At 36.2% G+C, this 26,135-nt stretch overlaps 1 protein-coding gene and 1 non-coding gene across 5 annotated transcripts in view; both read left to right on the forward strand.

Annotated features, from left to right (window-relative positions):
* The window catches only part of RC3H2 (ring finger and CCCH-type domains 2), a 47,281-nt gene that overhangs the window by 1,571 nt on the left and 19,575 nt on the right, over positions 1-26,135 (forward strand). For all 4 annotated transcript variants that reach the window (XM_059073018.2, XM_059073021.2, XM_067040784.1 and 1 more), the window contains exons 2-7: positions 6,649-6,946; positions 9,205-9,322; positions 12,374-12,607; positions 19,229-19,404; positions 25,292-25,492; positions 25,958-26,090. In XM_059073018.2, the coding sequence (XP_058929001.1) occupies positions 6,716-6,946; positions 9,205-9,322; positions 12,374-12,607; positions 19,229-19,404; positions 25,292-25,492; positions 25,958-26,090 (1,093 nt within the window). In that variant the 5' untranslated portion in view covers positions 6,649-6,715. The remainder of the gene's footprint in view (positions 1-6,648; positions 6,947-9,204; positions 9,323-12,373; positions 12,608-19,228; positions 19,405-25,291; positions 25,493-25,957; positions 26,091-26,135) is intronic.
* Positions 25,758-25,868, forward strand: LOC131762064 (small nucleolar RNA SNORD90). The gene has a single exon (XR_009337146.1). It is a non-coding gene; the product is annotated as a small nucleolar RNA SNORD90 (small nucleolar RNA).

The following is a 26,135-nucleotide window of genomic DNA, read 5'->3' on the forward strand; positions in this document are numbered from 1 at the left end:
GCCATTACATCCTGTCAAAGACCATCTTTCAATATTGCCGTTTTTGTTGATTTGGAGATTGATGTTTTCCAAATTTTTAGAGTTTGGAAAATAGCTAGAAGGACAAAATGTTAAACGTACATTCCAGACATGTTTAGAAAAAGTAGATGTTATGATTCAAATTGGCGCCTCTTTGAGGATTTAATTGCAGTCGTGTTCATTAGTGGATTCTTTGAATTACTCCTGATCTGTTATTACTGTTTGGTTAACCTGACATGTAAGAAGACTTATGTTCTTTGTTCATATGTTTTCATTAATTCATTTTCTGCTTTTGTAGTTTGCTGTGTCTTCCAGTTTGAAAAAAGTAAAAAAAGTTCTTTGGGGAGGGAAAGCATTTTTCTTTACACAGAATTTTATATTCAGAAATAGAACTTCCACATTGTATGCAATATCAAATAATGATAAACTTACAATAAGATCTTATTATAATAAGTACTTATTTATTGTTTTGGTTGGACTGTGTTGAAGTTTCATTTTCTATTGATGGAAAAAGGAAGCATGTAGTAAAATAAAGCCAGCTGAAAATTTAAAATAATGTTTTGCACCTAGTCTCATAAATGTTAAGTTACCTCTTTATGATCATCAGGCTTTTTAGTTTTATGAAAACCTTCCTAAGTGTAGATGTAACTTTAACCTCAAATTCTTAATAAAAATTAGTTTTGAGTATTACTTTACAATTTTAAGTACTCTAGAGTTGCACAGTCCAACACTAGCCAGTAGCCACATGTGGCAATTGAGCACTTGAAATGCGGCTGGTGTGAATTGAGATGTGCTATAAGTGTAAAGTACACACCAGATTTCAAGACTTAGTCCAAAAAAAAAGAATTTAAAATATAATTTTTATATTGATTACATGTTGAAATGATATTTTGGATAAATTGGGTTAAATAAATTATTATTAAAATTAATTTCACCTGTTTTTCTTTTTTTAATGTGACTACTAGATATTTTCCTTTTTCTTTTTTTTTAATAGATCTTTATTGGAGTATAATTACTTCACAATACTGCGTTAGTTTCTGTTGTACACCAAAGTGAATCAGCCATATGCATGCGTATGTCCCCATATCCCCTCCCTCTTGAGCCTCCCTCCCAACTACTAGATATTTTAAATTACTTGTGGCTCACATTATATTTCTACTGGACAATCCAGTTCTAGAGTACTGCTCTTTCAAGAATTAAATTATCTGAATAGAAGTAGATGCATGAAAACCAAAAATTTCCTGACAGAATGTCTTCTTATAATCAGAATAACCAAAAGGCTAAAGACTTTGATAATATGAAGGGTAAATTTATCCAGTGGCCATTATTTAATAGGCAGAAGTAATTAAGTTCTATCTCAAAAAAAGTATTTTTCAGGTAGTCATCACTAAAGTAGCAAAACTTTATTGGTTATATTAGTTAAAATAGAAAATTATCTAATAGAAGACATTGAAAGTTAAATCTCATACTTATTAAAAAACTGAGTTCAACCCCATAGTGGATTTTAGAAGTAAAACTTGGGTCATATATCTTTCATAACATATACTGAAGCACGTGTAATAGTCTTTAACATTGTAATTTAGTTCCTTTTTTCCAGTCCTTTTCATATGTTTGAATGCTGAGTTTTAGAACTTACAGATTATTTTCATTGGTTTTGTTTGTTAGTTTTATAGGTTAAGGTCTAAATTGTACCTATGATGCTTTAAATACAATTTTCTAAGTCCCAAACTAATTATTTTTAAGGTTTCTGAATTGAGAAGTACTGTTACAGTCCATTTCAGTAGCTTATGTTTCTCACATGGGTGAACTAAAATGAAAACAATGTTTTAATTAACAGACCTGAGCCCTAATGTTTACATCTTTATAAAGGGAATTGTGAAATACTCTATTTTTTTATTATACAGTAGTGAACGGGGCATAAACCTTACTCTGACATTTTAAAATCAAGTTTCATAGTCCTGAACTGAGTGCATAATATCATGGTGGACTAAGAAAATGAAAGTACTTAGGTGATAAGCAGTTTGCCTTTAATAAAGCAATTTCTAATTTGCATCATATAAGAGGTGTCTATTACTCTTCCTGTTTTATGAGTTAGTATGCATTACAAGGAACTTATAGCCTGAAAAATTACTTGAGTAAAAATCTGTTTAAGGTCTCCTCTCTAATATAGCAATTCTCACTCCTATGCTTTATCTTGTTATTCTTCAATTTTAGTAACTAGTAAATGAAATGACTTAATACAAATAATTTAATTTGAATGTGTTTCTTAAGTAGTCCTTTATATATCTAGAGGTATGGGCTTTTTAAGCCATTTTATCTCAATTTGAGATGTTTGGGGAGTATCTTTAGGATGGATACTTACTTTACTATTAAATATAAATGTTATTAGCAATTTAAAACTTCCATAGTTTCAAGTAAGTTACTATGGCATGTATTAGTATAAACCTGCAAGTTTTACACATCAATATATATTATTAGCTTGCTATGGGTCATTTAGATGCTTTTTAAAAAATAAATTATAGAGACAGACTATCATTTTTGATAATTATAAAAATATTTTCTAGGTAAACATTTACAAAGTGTCTTTGAAAGGGATGAAAGGTCAGTTTTGTCATCACTAATTAAACATTTCAGTGTTTCAGACAGAATTTTATTTTGTCTTTATCATAATTGAGGAATTATCAACAGTGGTACTGAGGAAAAACATTTTAAAAAGTCAAACCATTTCTTATATCTTACCAGGAAAGTTCAGTTTGTAATTTTCCTGTCAGAAAGTTAGAATCTGACACATAGCAGAAGGAGAATTTGGCAAATTTTTTTTTTCTTTCAAAGGTATTTATTTGATTTCTACTAGAAATTAAATTTCTCAGCATTAATTATATTAAAACATTTGGTGTTCTTAGACCTAGAAACACATATGAGATATTAAAACTATCAAGTATATTCCCGAATAATTTGAAACACTTCAAAACTAGTAGGCGAAAATATGAAAGAGCATTTTTTTTTGTTTAGTTCAAACTGAAATGGCTTTTCTTCCCCCACTGATTAACTTTAACGTAAAGCATTTCAGGATGATCTTGGAAAACTAAATAAGGAAAGAGTATTTGCTACTAGTTTCCTATTACCCAGTGGCCCATGGTATCCTAACCCACAGAATTAGCATTTCCAAACAGGTGGCCATTAAGAAAAAAATAGATGCAGTGTCTTGTTTTGATAAATATTTTATCAGTTCAAGTTATTAACTAAATTAGGGCTCTCAGCACTAGATTTAACATGAAATTCATCCTTCCTTAAAGGTCTTTTCCTTGTATAATTTGGCTGCCTAGAAGACTAAACATTAAAAATGTTGAATAGTTTCAAGGAGTGATGTGTTCACCTGCTCAGTGCTCATCTCTGAAGTCAGAAGCAAACTTTTTAAGATAGATGGCATTGACAGATGTGGAAATGTGAAAGTGAAATGTGTAAAATAAACATAATTTGCAAGATTTGGGTAGTTTATAAATAAAGATATTAGATACTTTGCATCAAAGCTGTTTGAGAAAAAGTTTGTGTAGGTACTTTTTACACAGCAAGTTCTGTAATTCATTTTTACCAAGGTATTTTTTAAAACCTTAGTTTTTTTGAACATAAAAAGCACAATAAAGGCTAATAGAATTCCTCATTTGAGTGTGGGGTTATTTGAGAATGAGTTATACACTTTTCTGTCCTGAATCTGATTACATTTTTAAACATCTAATTTCTGTGGCACTAATGTATTTGGATTGGTAAACATTCTTATGAAATAAAGTATTGGCTGATAATTGCCCTAAATACCTAGATTTCTTGTTCACCAGAGAGCATCTGTCAGACTTATATAAGTTTTGAATTGGAAGATGCAGAAAATTTGTGAAATGTAGAGTGTTCAAGTTCGGGATCAAAAGATTTTCTTTTATTTTTTATATATATTTTTAAAATTAATTATTTATGTATTTATTTTTGGCTGCGTTGGGTTTTCGTTGCTGTGCACAGGCTTTTCTCTGGTTGCCGCGAGCGGGGGCTACTCTTTGTTGTGGTGCGCGGGCTTCTCATTGTGGTGGCTTCTCGTTGCAGAACACAGGCTATAGGCACGTGGGCTTCAGTAGTTGTGGCGCATGGGCTCAGTAGTTGTGGCTAGCGGGCTCTAGAGTGCAGGCTCAGTAGTTGTGGTGCACGGGCTTAGTTGCTCCGCGGCAGGTGGGATCTTCCCAGACCAGGGCTCGAACCTGTGTCCCCTGCATTGGCAGGCGGATTCTTAACCACTGCGCCACCAGGGAAGTCCCAGGATCTAAAGATTTTAAATTAGAGGTTTTGATACTAAATATTTTATTAAAAATTATGGAACGTTTTAATCTTAGGAATAAGAAAAATCACTGTCATTGTTTTCCCTGTGTGCCTTTTAATCATATGCATATATAAAGATAGAAATTTAAGCAGTTGACCCTTGAGTAATGCTGGGGTTAATCCACATGTAATTTATACTTGTCCGTCTGTATCCATGGTTCCTCTCTGCATCTTTGGATTCAGTCAGCCATACTCCGTAGTACTGTAGTATTTACTACTGAGAAATATCTGTATCTACCAAATGTAAAACAGATAGCCAGTGGGAAGCAGCCGCATAGCTCAGGGAGATTAGCACAGGGAGATCAGTTCCTGCTTTGTGACCACCTAGAGGGGTGGGATAGGCAGGGTGGGAGGGAGGGAGATGCAGGAGGGAAGAGATGCGGGGATATATGTATATGTATAGGTGATTCATTCACTTTGTTATAAAGCAGAAACTAACACACCATTGTAAAGCGATTATACTCCAATAGAGATTTTTTTTTTTTTTTAAAAAGCATTATTAAAAAAAAAAAAAGAAAATTATATGTGTATAAGTGGACCTGGGCAGTTCAAGCCTGCGTTGTTGAAGAGTCAACTAACTGTATTTTGCTGTTTTTCTGCTTAGAGTTATTAGATAAGAATATTATTTTATTCTTCAACATCTTGCTCATTGGACCTGACAGTTTTTGGTCGTGTGTATGTGTGTGTGTGTGTGTGTGTGTGTGTGTGTGTGTATATATATATATATATATTACATATATATCACTAACTGAGATGTTTTGTCTAAAGTATTGTAGGGAATTACATTCAAGATTTGTCTTTTTTTTTTCTTTTACTTCGGCACTGTATTTTTCAATAAATTTATTTTTTTTTAAATTATTTATTTATTTATTTTTGGGTGTGTTGGGTCTTCGTTTCTGTGCGAGGGCTTTCTCTAGTTGCGGCGAGCGGGGGCTACTCTTCATCGCGGTGCGCGGGCCTCTCACTGTCGCGGCCTCTCTTGTTGCGGAACACAGGCTCGAGATGCGCAGGCTCAGTAGTTGTGGCTCACAGGCCTAGTTGCTCCGCGGCATGTGGGATCTTCCCAGACCAGGGCTCGAACCCATGTCCCCTGCATTGGCAGGCAGATTCTCAACCACTGCACCACCAGGGAAGCCCTTGGCACTGTATTTTTTTTTTTTTTTTTTTTTTTGTGGTATACGGGCCTCTCACCGCTGTGGCCTCTCCCGTTGCGGAGCACAGCCTCCGGACGCGCAGGCTCAGCGGCCATGGCCCACGGGCCCAGCCGCTCCGCGGCACGTGGGATCCTCCCGGACCGGGGCACGAACCCACGCTCCCTGCATCGGCAGGCGGACTCCCAACCACTGTGCCACCAGGGAAGCCCGGCACTGTATTTTAAGGTTAGCATCGTTCTTTCATTTATGGACAAACGACTCTATCATTAACAGTCTTCTCTCATACTTTTTCAGTACCTTAGTTAGCATCATAGTCAAGTCCTGACCAGAGATTTCCTCTTTTGTGAAACTGCCAAGGTGAGCTATCCTTGACTGACTTGGTCATTCAGGTGGCAAAGCTGTTCCTTCACTCCTGACTCACTGTGATTTTGTTTGGATCAATATTTCCAGAGTTCACTAACTCTTAGGTCATATCTTACTATGCTTGGGGTCGTAGATATCCAAGGGAAACACTTTTTTTTTTTTTAAATTAGCAATCCAAAGTAATTTGTTTTTCTAAAAATGAAATTGTGGAAAGTTAATCTGTTTATTTGGTGTGGTCATTAAGAAAAATACATGAAAGCTTTGATGAGCAACTGATATAAATATGTTTAGTCAGAAGGAGCACTATTAGGATATTGTTTCTGCACAAAATAATTTCAGAAATTTAATTTAGCAAATAGATTTAAAGAAAAAGATGTTCAAAGCATATAGAATTATTCAGAATTGTTTTAGGTTTTGGGCCTCCCTGGTGGCACAGTGGTTGAGAATCCGCCTGCCAATGCAGGGGACACGGATTCGATCCCTGGTCCAGGAAGATCCCACATGCCGCGGAGGAACTAAGCCCGTGTGCCACAACTACTGAGCCCACACCTAGAGCCCATGCTACGCAACAAGAGAAGCCACCGCAATGAAAAGCCCGCATACAGCAATGAAGACCCAATACAGCCATAAATAAATAAATTTATTTTTTTAAAAGTGTTTTAGGTTTTGAAGTTGTGATGGTTGACTTAAGCAGTTAACTCTTGAAAGGTGAATGATGAATATGTGGTTAATTCTTACTTTTGTCCATTTCCAGCTTACAAAACACTATCCAGCAAAATAATGATCTGCTAGACTGCTAACCCGAGAATCCAGCTTCCACAATGCCTGTGCAGGCAGCTCAATGGACAGAATTTCTGTCCTGTCCAATCTGCTATAATGAATTTGATGAGAATGTGCACAAACCCATCAGTTTAGGTTGTTCACACACTGTTTGCAAGACCTGCTTGAATAAACTTCACCGAAAAGCTTGTCCTTTTGATCAGACTGCCATCAACACAGACATTGATGTGCTTCCTGTCAACTTCGCACTTCTCCAGTTAGTTGGAGCCCAGGTAACCTTTCAGGATTTTACGTGTTTGGTATAAGTAATAATTATAGAACTTTGTTCATTAAGGGGTACAAAGTATGTTTAGGGATATTTGAGACATAAAAAATACTCAATATACCTGATTTTCATAATTCCGCAAATGATTTTCTTTAGATAATGTCATAAATCCTTATGCAAAACTGTAAATTGCATATGTACTTTTTTGTATTCAGTGCTGTGGTCAAAAGTTATGTTTTTAAGAGATTTTGGTGGATAAGAAACATTTTTGTATAAGCATACATAAATATTTAGTCATTAGGGTGTGTGAAAAGAAATGTCATCAAATTTTGGCCAGAAATCAACCATCTAGAACCCTTAAATGGAGGTTTTTTGGTTTTCTTTAAAACTTCACTTGACTTTTAGGATGATATTATAAATGAGAAAATAGGTCTCTATAGGTATATATACATATATAAGATGTATATATAGAAAACCAATTTCTAGAGTGTCAGTAACAAATTCTGCAGTTTCTGCTTATGCTCATATGCTATAAAAATAGCATATCTTATTTATCATTTTACTGAATCAGCAAGACCCTAGATTTATAATAATTTTCATTTAATGAGGGCCTACTTTATGTTAGGTATGATAGTAAGCAGTCCACATCTATTATTACTAATTCTTGTCATAGTTCTTCAGGTAGTATTATCCCCATTTTACAGGTGAGGAAGAAGATGAAATTCTGTACCTCATGTACTACATATTAAAGCAAGAAAGTAAGGATTTTTCTGATTAATCACTACTTAGAAAATTCAGTGAATTAAAATACTGCATTCCTTTAGTGTCTTGATATTTGAGGTTTTCCTTTTAAAGCACATTTCTTTTCAGTGTTCATAATCCAGTAAGACACTCTGAAATCAAGATGCATCTATTTATCAATATTGTGTCATAAATTAATTGGCAGTTTTTTCCTTAATGGTACATAAAACAGTGGTGCCTCTTGCAAACAATGGCATCTTGGATTCAATAAAATACTGTAGATTATTTGTAATAATACTAGCTATCATTTAGCATCTGCTATAGGTCAGGTATTGTTTTTTCACTTATAAATGTTCTCTCAGTTGGTCCTTAAATTATCTTGCAGGTCTTTACAATGTGACTTCCATTACCTTTTCAGCCTTATCTCCTACTCTGTCCTCACTGTTTCTGCTTAAGCCACACTGGCCTCCTAACCAATTGTCAGATGTACCAAACTTGTTCCCACCTGAGGGCTTTTTCAGTGACTGTTATTTTGCCTAAGATACTCATTCTCTCTCCTTTTTCAAGTCTATATTCAAATGTCATGACTCCCAAGCATGCCTATCCTGACCACCCCTGTTAAAATTGCAGTCCCCCTCCAACACTCTCAAATCCCCCTTATCCTTGCTGTATAATTTTTACTGACCACCTTCTATCATACTATATATTTGTTTATTTTTAAAAAGAATTTATTGGCTGCTTCCTCTTTACTAGAATGTAAGCTACACAAGGGCAAGATATTTTGTCTGTTTTGCTCACTGATAGATGCTTACTGCCTAAAACTGCTTGGCATGTGGTAAGCACTCCATGAATATAAATATTTGTTGAATTAAACTGAATTTTCATAATGGCACTGTGAAATAGGGATTTTCATCTTCATTTTGCAGATAGAGAAACCATGACTTGGAGCAGTTAAATAATTTACTCAAGATCATTTGTAGCAGTTGCAAGACTGCCCAAGGTTTTACCCAAGTTTTGACCTTTCATTGAGAGCAAAGGGGGGACAGACCATAAACAATAAAATATAATAAGTAAATTATATAGAAAGCAGGTGCCAAGTGCTAAGGGGAAAGAAAAAAGTTCTTGCCTTTTTTTCCCTACTTTCTATTTTGAAATACTTTTTTTAATTGCAAAAAACAGTACCCAAAGAACCTGTTAACTTTCTGCACCTTCGCCTAATGTTAACATTTTTCAAAGTTATAGCATAGTTATCATCCCCAAGGAATAACATTGATACATTGTACAATTAACTACCTCCTTTTTTCCTCTCATTAATTCACCCAGCCCATGCTATTAAGTATGATATCCTTGGTTCTTGGAAAGCAGATTGGCTAATTGGCTAGGTGTTTGGCTTTAATTTTACTTAAACTACTTTGATTGTCTGTGTATTAGAAGTTTATACTCACCAGGATTATTATCAAATATAAAATTAACAATTGCATGAACTGGATGAATGTATTTCTTCAATTTTTCTTTGTTTCTTAGGTACCAGATCATCAATCAGTAAAGTTAAGTAATTTAGGTGAGAACAAACACTATGAGGTTGCAAAGAAATGTGTTGAGGATTTGGCACTCTACTTAAAACCGCTAAGTGGAGGTAAAGGTAAGTTCATAAAAAAGTATTTTTATGGGTGAGTAGGACTTGGTAATACATTAATTTTGGAAGACTTGTGTTGATACCCTATTAAATTTGAGTTTTGACAAATGAGTTTGCTTAAAGAGATCATGGAAATCTTTTTGATTGGGAACATTATACTATTTTCTAGAGATAATCAATATTGTTATTTAAGAATTCATCAGACATACTACATATTGAGATTTATACAATGTTTATATTCACTGATTAAACTAATGGTGCTATAGCAGAATATTAGTTTTAATGAATCCTACTAAGACAATTTCATGTGTTCAGTCATTTATTAAATTTTATGGAGCACTTACAGTTAACTTATATAACTTACAGGTTAGGGTCTTCATGGAGCCCACAGTCTATTGGGGAGATAAGCATATAAGCTCAGTAAGTTAAGTGCTGAGACAGAAATGGAATTCTCTTCTGTTTATCACTGCATCCTCAGTAGCTAGCAGGTCATAGATATAATAAAAAGTTGTTGAGTGAGTGAATTAATCAGGTACGTATTTTGTATCTGCTCTGTGCTTTCCACTGTTGGATATTTTGGACACAGTGACTTCCTTGAGAAACTTATCCTATCTACCTCATTCATTCATTGAACAGATACTTAAAGAGCATGTCCTAAGTACCAGGCACTATGTTATAAATGATAATTGCTGTGGAAAGAAAACACTATAGTTAAATGGATCAGAAAGAGTGAGGGGAAAAGGGTGGGTTGCAATTTTAAACAAGGTGATTAGTGTAGACCTTGTTAAGATGGTAGCTTTGGAACTTGAGATGAAAGAGGTGAGGTAGTTAACCATGTAGGTTCCTGGGAAAAGACTGTTCCAGGCAGAAGAAATAACAAAGTCCCCAAGGCATGCCTAGTGTCTTCAAAGAGCGAAAACAGGAGAATGTACCTGGAGTAGGGTGAGTGAGGGGGAGAGCAGTATGAGATAATGAAAAGAAATGGTGAGGCCAGATGATGTACAGACTTACAGGCCATTTTAAAGACTTGAGCTTTTACTCTGAGTGAAATTGGGGAGTTACTCTAGGATTTTGAGCCGGAGGAATGACATGATATGACTAATGGTAAAAGGGTCACACTAGCTGCTCTGTTGAGAATTCAGTGTAGAAGGACAAAGGTAGAACCAGGGTATTGGTTAATAGGCTGATGGGACAAGGTAGTGAGAAGTGGACAGTCTGGATGTTTTTTGAAGGTAGAATCTAGAGAATTTCCTAAATTATTGGATGTGGGTATGAAAGAAAGAGCAGGGTCAAGTATGACTCCTGAGTTTTGGAGCCTGAGCACCAAAGAGAAGTTACCATCAACTTAACACAAGGAATACTGCAGGGACATCAGGTTTAGACAGGAAGATTCAGGAGTTCAGTTTTGGTCATGTTGAATTTGAGATGTCAAATCTTCATTTGGATGCTGTTAGGTCAAATCTTCATTTGGATGCTGTTAGGTAACCAGTGGATATATGTTAAGGAATGAGGTATAGGAGCTGTAATTTTGGGAGTCATTGACATACAGGTAGTATTTAAAGCAATAAGACTGGATGAGTTCACCCAAGTAGTGAGTATAGATAGAGAAGAAAACAAAAACTGGGTCCTAGGCCGTTTAACATTAGGAAGTCAAGAAGAAAAGATGCAATCAGCAAAGAAGACTGGAAAGGAAGAAGGAGGAAGAAAATTAAGAGACAGGGGTGTTCTGGAAGCCAAGTAAAGAATGTTTTTAAAGGAGTTAGGAGTGATCTGTGTTGAGTGCTCTTGAAAGGTCAGATGAGATAAGGATTGAGAATTGACCATTGATTTAACAAAGATGAGGTAGTTGTTGTTATGAGAAGAGCAGTTTTGGTCAAGAGATAGTGGCAAAAACTTGATTGGAGTAGGTTTTTTTGTTTGTTTGTTTTTGTTCCCCGCCCCCCCCCCCCCCCGTTGCGGAGCGCAGGCTTCGGATACGCAGGCTCAGCGGCCTTGGCTCACGGGCCCAGCTGCTCCGCGGCATGTGGGATCCTCCCGGACTGGGGCACGAACCCGCGCCCCCTGCATCGGTGGGCGGACTCTCAACCACTGCGCCACCAGGGAAGCCCTGGAGTAGGTTTTAAAGATTGTGAAGCAAGGATTTGGAGATAGTGAATATAGACAACTCTAGAGGATTTGCTGCAAAACAGAGGAAAGAAATGGGGCAGAGCAGGTAGGGGAAAAGGGATGAATAAAAAGATTTATTAATTTTTTTAAGATGTATGAAATAACAGCATGTTTGTTCTTACTGTATGCTGATGCAAATGATCAAGTAGAAAGGGAATAATTGATGATGTGGGAGAGAGGGAAGAAGTACTGGAGCAATATCTTTGAATCTGAAAAGGGAATTGGATCTAAAGATTTTGTCATTAAACCATGTTCTAAATGTCTTATATACAAAACAACAACAACAAAAAAAACCCCCAAAACTAGAGCTGTTATTAATCATTACATTTAGATTTTTTCATTTATTTAGCTCTAAATTTATCTTCAATAGTTTTAGTGAAGATGAAGAATAGACTAAATAAACCCAAATTACTCTCTTTTGTGGGACACACATAGCCTAGAGAATAGAATACCCTAATAAAATTCGAAGTAACTAAAAATTAGGCTCCATTTACCACAGAGTAGTAATAAACAGGGACAAACTATTCATTGTTAAAAAATGAAAGTGGGGCTTCCCTGGTGGCACAGTGGTTGAGAGTCCGCTTGCCGATGCAGGAGACATGGGTTCGTGCTCTGGTCCGGGAAGATCCCACGTGCCGCGGAGCGGAGCGGCTGGGCCCGTTGAGCCATGGCCGCTGAGCCTGCGCGTCCGGAGACTGTGCTCCGCAATGGGAGAGGCCAGGGCAGTGAGAGGCCCGCATACCGCAAAAAAAAAAAAAAGGAAAGTACCTTATGGGGACTGATTAGGAATTGTGGCTTAATAGTTAAATACTAGATATTTTCATTAAATAGATAATGAAATTTGACTTGTCTTTTTTGATTGAAAAAAACTAGTTTCCTTTTTTCCTAAAGGTGTAGCTAGTTTGAACCAGAGTGCACTGAGCCGTCCAATGCAAAGGAAACTGGTGACACTTGTAAACTGTCAACTGGTGGAGGAAGAAGGTCGTGTAAGAGCCATACGAGCAGCCCGTTCACTTGGAGAAAGAACTGTAACGGAACTAATATTACAGCACCAGAACCCTCAGCAATTGTCTGCCAACTTATGGGCTGCTGTCAGGGCTCGAGGATGCCAGTTTCTAGGGCCAGGTAAGATATATCACTGTCTTGCCTTTCTTATTGGCTATCAGAGCTAGAAGATGCCAATTTCTAGGAGTAGGTGAGAATACTCAGATTTATACATACAAATATTGACAGAATTAAAGGTAAGTTAGTTTTTATTAATCATAATTTATATGATAAACAGTGTGATAGTGTTTTAGAATGAATTTCTCATTTCTTTAAGAAAAGTGACACAGACCCAATTTTACAAATTAGAAAAGTGAGTTAGAGGCCTAATAATACACAGGTAGTAAATAAAGAAAAGTAAACCTTTTTATGAAAGAAATTAAAAGTTCATGATTGTCTTTAAAATTGGGAAACAAATTATTAGAAAAAATAAGAATCACCAGGGGATGATTCCTTTATAGTTACCATCATCTACATTCTGTTTAAAAAAATCTTTACCTATACCCAGGTTATAAAGTACTTTCCTGTGTTATCTTCTTGAAGCTTTATTGTTTTGCCTTTCTGATTTAGAACTATAGGCTAGGATGAATTTATTTTTGCAAAGGAACTTTTTTACTAAGTGGCATTGGGACCACTGTATAGACATGTGGAAAAAAGATAAAATTGGATGTAATTTTTTTTCTTCTTCTATTTCTTTTTTTCATGGATGTATTTCTTTTTTAAAAAAAAATATTTTTCTAAGTATGTATTTATTTATTCTTAGCTGCATTGCGTCTTCGTTGCTACACGTGGGTTTTCTCTAGTTGCGGCAAGTGGGGGCTGCTCTTCATTGTGGTGCGCAGGCTTCTCATTGCAGTGGCTTCTTGTTGAGGAGCATGGGCTCTAGGCACATGGGTCTCAGCAGTTGTGGTGCACGGGCTTAGTAGTTGTGGCTCGCAGGCTCTAGAGCGCAGGCTCAGCAGTTGTGGCGTGCGGGCTTAGTTGCACCGCAGCACGTGGGATCTTCCCGGACCAGGGCACGAACCCGTGTCCCCTGCATTGGCAGGCGGGTTCTTAACCACTGTGCCACCAGGGAAGTCCCAATGGATGTATTTCTTATACTCCTTAGCTACATAAATTCCAAGTAGGTTAGAAATACTTACTATTAAAAAATAAATTGTGTAGGTAATAAAAGCAAATACATGAGTGAATTCCTTTATAACCTAGGAGTAGGAAACACTGTTTTCTTTGGCTCCACATCCAGGAGCAATAACAGAAAAGATTGGTATTTGGCTATATAATGTTTTTAATTGCATCATAATAAAACATCATAAGAAAAGTAAAAAAAAAAAAGAGAGAGAAACTTGGGGAAATATATCACATACAGAGGGCTAATATAACTAATATATAAGGTACTTGTAAAAACGCAGAAGAAAAATACCAACCACCCAATTAAATTGACTAAAGATGCAAACAGACAACTCAAGGGAAAAAGTAATGTAAATGGTCCTCAAACATAAAAATGTACTCAGTCTTTCTCATGTTAAGAGAAATATACATTAAAATTATAGTGAAATACCATTTCTCACCTATCAGATTGGCAGAATTCAAAAGTCTGACAACTTTTGTCTCTTGTCAAGACTGTGGGAAAACAGGTGCTTTCATCCAGTAATAGTGGGAATGCAAAGTGGTGCAAACTTTAAAGAGAGGGATTTTTCAATATCTAGCAAAATCACCTCTGCAGCTACCCTTTGGCCCCAAAGTGCTATTTCTAGGAATCTGTCCCATAAATACAGCAAAAAATGCAGAATGCATAGTTATAAAGCACTGTTTATAATAGTAAACATCTGGAAGCAACCTGAATGTCTATGAATAGGAGACTGGCTTAGTAAACTGGTATATATCCTTCCAGTGGACTACCATGCATCTGTTGAAAGTAATGAGGAAAATGTATATATTCTGCTGGGTGTGATTTCTAGATACATTAAGTTAAAAAATAAAAGCAAGGTGCAGAATAGTGTGCCTCTTATAGTAGAGCACACTTTTAAATAGGGAAGGGAGAGAGAGACAACCATTTTCTAATTATTTGTTTGTGTTTTCCAAAGGAAGCAATGGTAGGAAAAATTAAAAAATAATAAACATGTAGAATAGGGAAGAACCAAGGGAAAGCAGATAGAGACAGAAGCTAGATCTCGCTCAGTGTACGTTGATTTGTAGTTTGTACCCATGTAAATGTTTTATGTAATCATAAAACAATTATTAGTAAATGTAAGTTTTTAAAATTTAAATAAAATGCATAAAGCAAAAAAACGCCTAAGAATGAAAAGCTAAAACATTCATAAGTTGGTGGCATATTCATCAGGAATGAACTATTTCAGGTGACTTTAGAACACAGTGTTTTTGATTTTTATATTCCTAGTGTGATATATAATAAATCCTAAATTGTATTCACTAGTCATATTGTTTATAATTCTATTGGTATTGTTATTTTGAAACTATTATACAGACACATAGTAGGATAAAGCAAGTAGGTAATTATGTTAATGCCATCAGGAACCAAGGTTTTGGGCATTTAAAAAGAGATACAAGTATGAAATCAAAGAATTTATGTAAAAACCCTGCATTCTTAAATTTGAATTGGCAATATAAGTACAGACTCATTTATTTTTCTTTTTCTAGAAAATGACTGTTTCCTAGCTCTGTCTAGGGTAAGCTGTGACAAAGTGAGAGAGTGGCATGGAATATATACACTACTAAACATAGGGTGGATAGCTAGTGGGAAGCAGCCTCATGGCACAGGGAGATCAGCTAGGTGGTTTGTGACCACGTAGAGGGGTGGGATAGGGAGGGTGGGAGGGAGAGAGACGCAAGAGGGAAGAGATATGGGAACATATGTATATGTATAACTGATTCACTTTATTGTAAAGCAGAAACTAATACACCATTGTAAAGCAATTATACTTCAATAAAGATGTTTTTAAAAAAAGGCTTGGAAGCAATGAATAGCCATAGCACCCAAATTGTGGCCTTTAATAAATACCATTTCCTACTAAAAAGAAGCAGGGCTCTTTTAATAAATTTTTTATCCCAGTTCTTTTTTTTTTTTTTTTTTTGTGGTATGCGGGCCTCTCACTGTTGTGGCCTTTCCCGTTGCGGAGCACAGGCTCCAGACGCACAGGCTCAGCAGCCATGGCTCACGGGCCCAGCCGCTCCACGGCATGTGGGATCCTCCCGGACCGGGGCACGAACCCGTGTCCCTTGCATCGGCAGGCGGACTCTCAACCACTGCGCCACCAGGGAAGCCCTATCCCAGTTCTAAGGTAGAAAAGTACAAGATGAACCTGGGAAGTCTTGTGCTAGAAAGCAATAAAGCTATTAAAGACCATCGGAATCTTGTCAAAAGGACAGAATTTGGAAAGGCTCCCACTGGACAAAAGTGGGACAATCTGAACCTCCAAATGAATAATGACTGTAATGGATTGAAACACATAAAATGTGAAAAAAAAATCCATGATCTTGGAATGATAGCGCAGAAAAAATAAATTGGTTATCTTTGGCAGTTGCTAGAGCACCAACACATTATGCTAAAAATTGGAAAAAGAGTAGAAAAAAATCAAGCATGTTTTTTCTGACTTTCCTTTACAAATTGCTTTCAAGGAGTTTCTCAGGGTTTTGAGGGTAGATTTCTCTTTTAGCAAAATTCCAGCTAATAAATTTAGAAAAACAATGTTAAGGTTAGAAAAATCACATAAAATGAATTAATGGGTCTAGGCAAGAATTGTTATTGGCTGTTAAAACCAGTAGATGAAAGGTTAATAAATGAAAAAGGCCCAAACCCACTGATCAATCTTAACAATACTAAAGGTGAGACATCTAGGTCTTAAGTATCTCCTGATGTGATACATAGAATAAGGTGTATGCTTGCCCCCCACCAAAAAAAACCCAAAAGCTAAAAACTCATTCTGAATCTAATCAAGTCTCTAGTTTACATGAAATAAGGAGGATAAAGGAACATCACAAATACAAAATTAGCCAAATTGAGAATGGGGGGGTTTAGAAAAATGATTGTTTCTGCAACAAATTATTTTCTTTTAAACAGGTAGGTGGGAGAGTGGGGGAGAACTAGTATAGGTTTTTTTCTTTAAGCTTGAAGACATACAAACCAAAAGCAACATATGGACTTTATTTGGATACTTACTCAAAGAAACCAACTATAAGAAGAAATTTTGAGACAGTGGGAGAAAATTCAACCTGAACTGGGTATTAGATGATATTAAGGAAACATATTACTCTTTTTAGATATGATAATGGTGTTATGTTAATTTAAAGTTCTTATGTGTTAGAAATACATAATGAATTATTTAAGGATGAAGTACTATGTTATTTTGGATTTACTTCAAACCACTCTAGCCAAAACAAACTAGAAAAGTGGATAATGAGTAGATGAATCCTTAGTGTCAGCCACTGTATTATGGGTACATGTTATCCCTACTTTTGTATATGTTTAAAATTTTCCATAATACAAAATTAAATTGAAAAATAATTTTTAAAATCCATATTTATATATAATTTAAGAATGCTTACCTGTGGATATTTCCTCATGTTTATTTACCTTACCTAAGAAGCACTAGACTATGTATCAAATATCCTTTGTTCTATAACTTGACAACAAAAAGATAAACAACACAATTTAAAAATGGGCCAAGGGCTTAAATAAACATTTCTGCATAGAAGATACATAGATGGCCAAGAAGTACGTGAAAAGATGCTCAGTGTCATTGGTCATTAAGGAAATGCAAATCAGAATCACAATGAGATACCATACCCAGTAGGTTGGCCATAATTTAAAAAGTGGAAAATAAAAAGTGTTGGCAAGGATGTTAGAGAACTTGGGAATGTAAAATGGTGCAGCCTCCATGGAAAAACAATTTGGCGGTTCCTCAAAAAGTTAAATGTAGAATTACTGTATGACCCAGCAGTTCCACTCCTAGGTGTATACCCAACGGAACTGAAAAGAGGTATTCAAACTAATACTTGTACTCGAATGTTTATAGCAGCATTATGCACAATAGTCAAAAGGTAGAAGCAATCTGGATGTCCATCAGTCCTGATGAATGGATGAACAAAATGTGGTATATTTATAAATAGAATATTATTCAGCCATTTAAAGGATTGAGAAACCGATACATGCTACAATGTGGATGAACTTCAAAAATGTTATTTTAAGTGAAAGAAGACAGACAAAAGGTCACAATATTCTGACTCCATTTATATGAAGCATCAACAAAGGTCAGTCCATAGAACCAGATATCAAGCTAGTAGTTCCCAGAGATGGGGTCAGGGTGGGGGTTTCGTCACGGGTATGGGGTGTGACTGCTTAATGGCTATAGAGTTCCTTTCAGGTGATGAAAATGTCTTAGAGCTAGATAGAGTTGATGGTTGTACAACATTGTGAATTGTATACTTTAAAATGTTTAATTTTAGTTATGTAAATTTTACCTCAACTTTAAAAACGTCCTTGGTTCTAATTATAATTTTGTTGCTAACTAGATGTGAAACTTGGCCTAGTCACTTAACTTTTCTGGACCTCAATGTCTTACTTGGGAAAAGAGGGGTTTGATTTTTAATCTAGATTCTAGATAATCTTTCAGTTCCATTGTTTTCATTGAGAGTCAGTGTATTTTTAACTTTTTAATTCTAAATAATTTCAAATTTACCAAAAAGTTACAAGAATAATGCAGAGAATTCCTATATACTCTTTATCCATATTCACTAGTTTTTAATATTTTGCTATATTTATTATATAATTCACTCTTTCTGTCTTCTGAGCCATTGAGAGTAGGTTGCATATTTCATGCCCCTTTACCCCTTGCACTTAAGTATGTGTCCTACGTAAAAACAGTACATTCATCAAATTCAGAAAACTTAACATTTGTACAATGCTGCAGTCTGTAGTTCATACTCCAGTTTTGTTGGTTATTCCAAAAATGCCTTTTATGGCATTTATTTTCTTTCATTTTATGATCAAGTGTAAGATCACGTATTGTATTTATTTGTCATGTCTCTTTTTAGTCGTCTTTAACATAGAACCATTCCTCAGCCTTTCTTTGTCTAATGTTGGTATTTGTGAAGAATACAGGCAGTTATTTTATAGAATATTCCTTAATTGGGGTTTTTCTGATGCTCCTTCATGATTAGATTCAGATTATACTCTACCTCCCTGGCTGGAAAACAACATAAATGGATGCCTTCTTTAGGTATTGCATCCAGGGGCTAATATCACTTTAAAATTATATATAAAATAATTCTGACAGACAAAGCAACAGTCTCATGCATTAAAAAATTACCATTTATCTTAAGATTACTATGTGTTCTCTACATGTTATTTAATTGTCATAGTAGCTCTGTGAGTTTTTAAAATGAGGGCTTTTTTCACTTTAACATTATCATTATCTAGTTGACTATTAAATACCTACAGAAGATATATTTTGTTTAAGTTCTGTTGACTGGTGTTCTATTTGGTTGTTTAGTAGAACGCATGTTTTCTTTTGCTTGATTTCTTTTTAAGTAAACTGTATTTGCGCGTGTGTGATGGCCTGTTTTTCTGCTAAGTATTTACAGACTGCAGATAATGAACCACCATAAACTAATACCCAAAGTAGTCTGACAGGCATGATCTGCAGGTCTCCTCATTTATCATGAACTCATGTTCTTTACTTCTAGCTATGCAAGAAGAGGCCTTGAAGCTGGTGTTGCTGGCATTAGAAGATGGTTCTGCTCTCTCAAGGAAAGTTCTGGTACTTTTTGTTGTGCAAAGACTAGAACCAAGATTTCCTCAGGCATCAAAAACAAGTATTGGTCATGTTGTGCAACTACTGTATCGAGCTTCTTGTTTTAAGGTAAGTAGCAAGCAACCATCTAAACATTACATGCCTAGATGTGAGATACCTGGAATGGGTGTTACCTGGTCTAGAGGCCCCAGAAATACAGAATGCTTACAAGAGTGAAAAGGAAACTTTCCCTTCTGCATTTATTGCATCTGTGATACTGCATATGTGTGATACTACTATGTGTGGGTTTAAGAACACATACGTGAAGGTGTCAGTAACACTGTGAGGGAAATAGTTTGGTAAACTTGACTCTTGGAATAGTAAACGTGAACTAAGGAAGCCTACTTCATTAATGTTTACCATCTTAAAAGGGAGTCAGGAAGCATACTGAAAACTTCATAACAGTAGGTAATGTTTTAACTTCCCTATTATTATTTTTATCTCTTTCTCTGTGGTGATTAGATTAAAGACTTTAATCTGAAGATGGCCCATATGTTGTCTTATGGATGACAAGAGAGTGGAAAGTTGAGGATACTGCCCCACTCTGCATTTATATGGTGGGGTTTTTGGCAGAGAGGATAGGTATGAACCCTAAGTTATTTAGAAATGTAGTTTCATTGTCGAATAGGCTTATGGGTGATGACAGTTACTGAGAGGTATGGAAAGTAGGCTGAATCCTTGATGTTTCTGCATGTTACAAGAGTATAGGTTACTGGTGGGGACTTGAGAAGCCCAAGGACTTGGAAATAGAATGACCCATTGGCTTCTATAAAGCAAAACATCTATAAAGTACTTCTATAAAGTAAAATGTCTGAATTTGAAACCAAAGCTTATTTAAGCTATTTTGCTGGTTTTATAGTCCAAGAGTGAAAACAGTACAGGCAGAAAGGAGGTTTTCTTGGCACACTGCTTAGTTTGAGATAACAGGTTAATTGATGATGGAAATATGTTCAAATGAGTTCACTTATCTCCACAAACGAGGGTTAGACACTATCTGCCTGATAGAGTGCTTGATTGTGTCCTTAAGGCAACAATTGAAATGAATCTCTGGTTCCTCGAACATAATGTTTTTGGCTAAGCAGGCAAATTACAGAAATCATTTATCATCCTGAAGTGACTGGCTTGGTTCTCACACTGTATTGTTGACTTAATGTTGTTTGTTTTCCTCAACGGTATCATACAGATTTGTGGTTTATGATTGTCATACCTCTACAGCTGCTCCTAATATCTGACATTTGAATAACACTAAGTTTAGAAAGATTTCAATTTCATGCTCCATCTTCATGCTTCATCTTGTACTACTGCCCTGTAGTTTAAAATGTTAAAAGCAGTGTTTACATGAATAAAAGGATATCATGCTGACAGTTGCCAAAAGGCCTCTCTTCGGGGGCATTTACTCTAATAAACTCACCATTGTTGAAGGTCTTTTCCTTGGTTATATAGGCTTAGAGACCTGAATTTCAGCGGTTCCTCAGGAACAGAATCACCACAACCAAGGTCACATACTACATATTATCAATTTTATAAATTTGTAATGAGAAGTGAAACTTTTAAATGACTTTAATTCTCATGTCATAGCTATTTTCCTGTAGAAGAGTATCAAACCTTTGCTTGCTTAGCATGGATCAGAACAAGGGGAGTATTCTGTTGTTTAATGCAGTGATTCTAAACTGAAGATACACATCAGAATCACTTCTGGAGTTTTGAAGAGTATACATTTGTGAGTCCCATCCCTAGATACTTTGATTTGGTATATCTGATACCAGAATATACCATTGAGACTTGAGCATTCATATATACTTGTTAATTATGCGGTCCTTGAAACCAGGGATCCTGATTACCTGAAATTGTAGTTTTCAAAGCTTCATAGGTGATCTTGATGCAAGTTTATAGAACTTTAATAGGACCAGGCTCTGTTAGCCACCTGTATACATCTTACAACTCAGGTGGATAGACATTCATGCTGCCCAAGAGGCACCCTGTACCTTGGTGGTTGGATGAATGTTACCATCATCTGGTTTTGGGGGTTTCTTTTTTCTGTTTTGGATTAATAATTCCTCCTTTTATTTCCTCAGTGTTTCTTTTTTAAAAATATTTATTTATTTGGTTGCACCAGGTCTCAGTTGCATCAGGCAGGCTCCTTAGTTGCGGCATGTGGGCTCCTTAGTTGTGGCATGAGAACTCTTAGTTGTGGCATGCATGTGGGATCTAGTTCCCTGACCAGGGATCGAACCCAGGTTCCCTGCATTGGGAGCGTGGAGTCTTACCCGCTGCGCGACCAGGGAAGTCCCTCCTCAGTGTTTCTTTAAGTAGGTTATTTTGTGATTTCTTAGTTATACTCTGCTCTTTCTTAAATTCTACGTAAGATTGTGTTGATTAGAATTTGGGGTGTCCCATACTTTTTTATAATGTATTTATATAGTCTCAAAGAGAATTGTGAACTGATACTATTAAGTTAACTCTCAGATGATAACTTGATTTCCCCACCTTCATGTTCCTGGGGTCATATTACTGCTGTCTCGTGCCAACAACAACAATCAAGACTACCAGTGAGGTGTTCTAGGGAGATTTTCATTTCCTGATGAGAAAATCATCAATTTGAATAGTTTGAACTATTTGTTCAGTCTAAGTTTCAGAGCCTGTACTAGGCCTAGGTATTCTAAATTCTAACCAGGTATCAAATTTCATTGTGGCCATTAGCAAGTTTTAATGGTTTAGGAATAAGTATGTATCATTTATTGTGGAAATTATCTAGCCACATACCTGCATGTTTAGATAATTAGACAGTTACTAGGACATGTGAAACTCTACCTTTTGAATTTATCACTTAAGTATAGATTTATGTTTTTTATCACTTAAGTATAGATTAAAGCTATAAAAATACCCTAATAATTTTTGTGGTGGTAGAAAATTTCTTAATTTCTTAATCATCACCCATAGCACTAATGTTTGCCTAACCATCATGTCCCTCTTCTACTTAAAAGTCCTCAGTGGTTTCCCATTCCCTAAGGATAATATAGTCATACCTCAGATATTGCAGGTTCTGTTCCATACCAGTGCAATAAGGCAAATATAGCAATAAAGTGAGTCATAAATATTTTGGCTTCTCAGTATATATAAAAGTTACATTTACACTATACTGTAGTCTGTTGTGTGCAATATCATGATGCCAAAAATGTATGTACTTTAATTTAAAAATACTTTATTGCTAAAAAATGCTAACCATCATCTGAGCCTTCAGCAAGTCGTAGTCTTTTTGTTGGTGGAGAGTCTTGCCTCGGTGTTGATGGTTGCTGACTGATCAGGGTGGTGGTTGCTGAAGGTTGGGGTGTTTATGGCAATTTCTGAAAATAAGACAACAATGAAGTTTGCCCCACTGATTGACTCTTCCTTTCACAAATGATTTCTCTGTAGCATGCAATGCTGTTTGATAGCATTTTACCCACAGCAAAACTTCTTTCAAAATTGGAGTCAATCCTCTCAAACCTCGCTGCTGCTTTATCAACTAAATTTATGTAATATTTTAAATCTTTTGTTATCATTTCAACAATCTTCACAGCATCTTCACCAGGAGTAGATTCCATCTCAAGAAACCATTTTCTTTGCTCATGCATAAGAAGCAACTCCTCATCCATTAAAGGTTTATCATGAGATTGCAGCAATTCAGTTACATATTTAGGCTCCACTTCAATTCTCATTCTCTTGCTGTTTCCGCCACATCTGCAGCTACTTTCTCCACTGAAGTCTTGAACCCTTCAAAGTCATCCATGAGGGCTGGAATCAGTTTCCTCCAAACTCCTGTTAATGTTGATATTTTAACCTCTTTCTGTGAATCATGAATGTTCTTAGTGGCATCTAGAATGGTGAATCCTTTCCAACCGGTTTTCAGTTTACTTTGCCCAGATCCATCAAAGGAATTACTGTCTATGGCAGCTCTAGCCTTACAAAATATATCTCTTAACTAATAAGACTTGAAAGTCAGAATTACTCCTTGATCCATGGGATGCAGAATGGATGTTGTGTTAGCAGACATGAAAATAACATTAATCTCATTGTATATTTCCATTGGAGTGCTTGAGTGACCAGGTGCATTGTCAATGAGCAGTAATATTTTGAAAGGAATCATTTTTTCTAAGCAATAGGTCTCATCAGTGGGCTTAAAATATCTAGTAAACTATATTGTAAACAGATGTGCTGTCATTTGGGTTTTGTTCCATTTCTAGAGTACAGGCAGAGTAGATTTAGCGTAGTTCTTAAGGGCCCTAGCTAGGATTTTTGGAAAGGTAAATGAAGATTGGCTTCAATTTAATGTCACTGCTGCATTAGCTCCCAACAGGAGAAGCTTTGAAGCTCTGAAGACAGGCACTGACTTCTCCTCTCTGGCTATGAAAGTCCTAGATAGCATCTTCTTCCAATACAGGACTGTTTCATTTACATTGAAAAATCTGTGCTTTAGTGTATCCTCTTTCATTAATTATCTTAGCTAGATCTTCTGTTTAACTTGCTGCAGTTTCTACATTAGCACTTCTGGCTTGCTTCATCTTGTAATTTTATGTTATAGAGTCGGCTTCTTTCCTTAAACCTCATGAACCAACCGCTGCTAGCTTCAGACTTTGGTTCTGCAGTTTCCTCACGTCTCTCAGCCTTCAGAGAATTAAGGAGAGTTAGGGCCTCGCTGTGGATTAGGCTTTGGCTTAAGGGAATGTTGTGGCTGGTTTGATCTTCTATCCAAACCAATAAAACTTTCTCCATATCAGCAGTAAGGCTCTTTTGCTTTCTTATCATTTGTGTGTTCACTGGAGTAGTGCTTTTAATTTCCTTTAAGAACTTCTCCTTTGCATTCACCACTTGGCTAGCTCTTGGCACAGGAGACCTAGGTTTCAGCCTGTCTTGGCTTTCAACATGTCTTCCTCACTAAGCTTAATCATCTCTAGCTTTTGATTTAAAGTGAGAGATGTGACTCTTCCTTTCACTTGAAGCCCATTGTGGGGCTATTAACTGGCCTACTTTCAATATTGTTGTGTCTCAGGGAATAGGGAGATCTGAGGAGAGGGAAAGAGGCAGGGGAACACCGGTTGATAGAGCAGTCAGAACACACATTTATCAATTAAGTTCACCATCTTTTATGGATGTGGTTCATGGCGCCCCAAAACAACAATAGTAACATAAAATATCATTGATCACAGATCACCATAACAAATGTAATAATAATGAAGTTTGAAATATTGCAAAAATTAACCAAAATGTAACACAGGGACATGAAGTGAGTAAATGCTGTTGGAAAAATGGTGCCAATAGACTTGCTTGACACAGAGTTGCCACAGACCCTCAGTTTGTAAAAGATGCAGTACCTATTGGTGAAGCACAATAGATTACGTGCAATAAAACAAATTGTGCCTGTCCCCAAATTTCTCACCATAGTATACAAGGCCCTCTGTGATTCTTCTCCAGCCTACATCTTAGCCTTTAATTCTATATGCTCTGCTCTTTCATGTTTCTGTTTACCACTTGCTACTCTTTTTAGAATTCTGTTCCTCACCCTTCTTTGCCTGGGGAACTCATACATTCTTTAGGACTCAGTTCATGTAGCCTTCTGCTGGGGGAAGCCTTCCCTGATACCCTTCCCTCCCCCACCTGTCAGATTTAATTGCCTTTCCTTTATGTTGCCATAGAGTCTTACAATAGCACTTATACTATAACTTTCTATTTACAAGTTTCTTCCCTACAACCTGCTGAGCTCATTGAAGGAAGGCAGAACTGTGTATTAGGTTTTGTAAGTTCTGCTTTGTTCCAAAAAGAATTTGTGGTGAGGACATTATTTTCTTTGTACCTTCTTCATGTAGTATCTGATAGGCTATAGGTACCTCCCCCATCTAAAAAAAAAGAAAAAGTTGTTTGGGGAAGGAGGAAGAGCAGAGTAATTCTGATGGGTTTTTCTCTCCTTTCTATTTTTTAGGTTACCAAAAGGGACGAAGACTCTTCCCTGATGCAGCTAAAGGAGGAATTTCGGAGTTATGAGGCTTTACGCAGAGAACATGATGCCCAAATTGTTCATATTGCTATGGAAGCAGGACTCCGTATTTCACCTGAGCAGTGGTCTTCACTTCTGTATGGTGACTTGGCGCATAAATCACACATGCAGTCTATCATTGATAAGGTTTGTGAAATTAGAGATGCTGATTTATATCATTCTGCTACAGTGAAGAGTATTTTAATCTTCTGAAGGGAGTAAAGAAACAACCAATTGGAGATTCCTGTTTTTACATATAAGACTCTTATAAATATCTTTCTTTTTAATTATTTTCTAACTTTTAAAATAAAGTAAGGGGGGCAACAGGGAAGCAAATACAGGATGTTAGCATAAAAGCAGCCTGGCTAACCAAGTCTGTCATTTATCTATATTCTGACACCAGATAGCTAATAAATAAGTTTTCTAAGTGTCTAATGATGAATTTCATAGGGCAGATTCTGAGGTGAAAATTTAATTCATCATTGATACTCCTACTATGGAATCTGAAGACACTTGAAAACCTATTCAGTATGTTGACAGAATGAAAGCATTTGAATATAGACAGGTCATAAAAACCAGAGTAAAAACCATTCTGTTTTCTTTTTGTATTAGCTGCAGTCTCCAGAATCATTTGCAAAGAGTGTTCAGGAATTGACAATTGTTTTGCAACGAACAGGTGACCCAGCTAACTTAAATAGACTGAGGCCTCATTTAGAGCTTCTTGCAAACATAGACCCTAATCCAGGTATGTGAGAAAATAATTGCTTATACTTTTTCTACCTTTGAGGTA

Source organism: Kogia breviceps, chromosome 8 (assembly GCF_026419965.1).
Source record: "Kogia breviceps isolate mKogBre1 chromosome 8, mKogBre1 haplotype 1, whole genome shotgun sequence".
NCBI lineage: Eukaryota > Metazoa > Chordata > Mammalia > Artiodactyla > Physeteridae > Kogia > Kogia breviceps.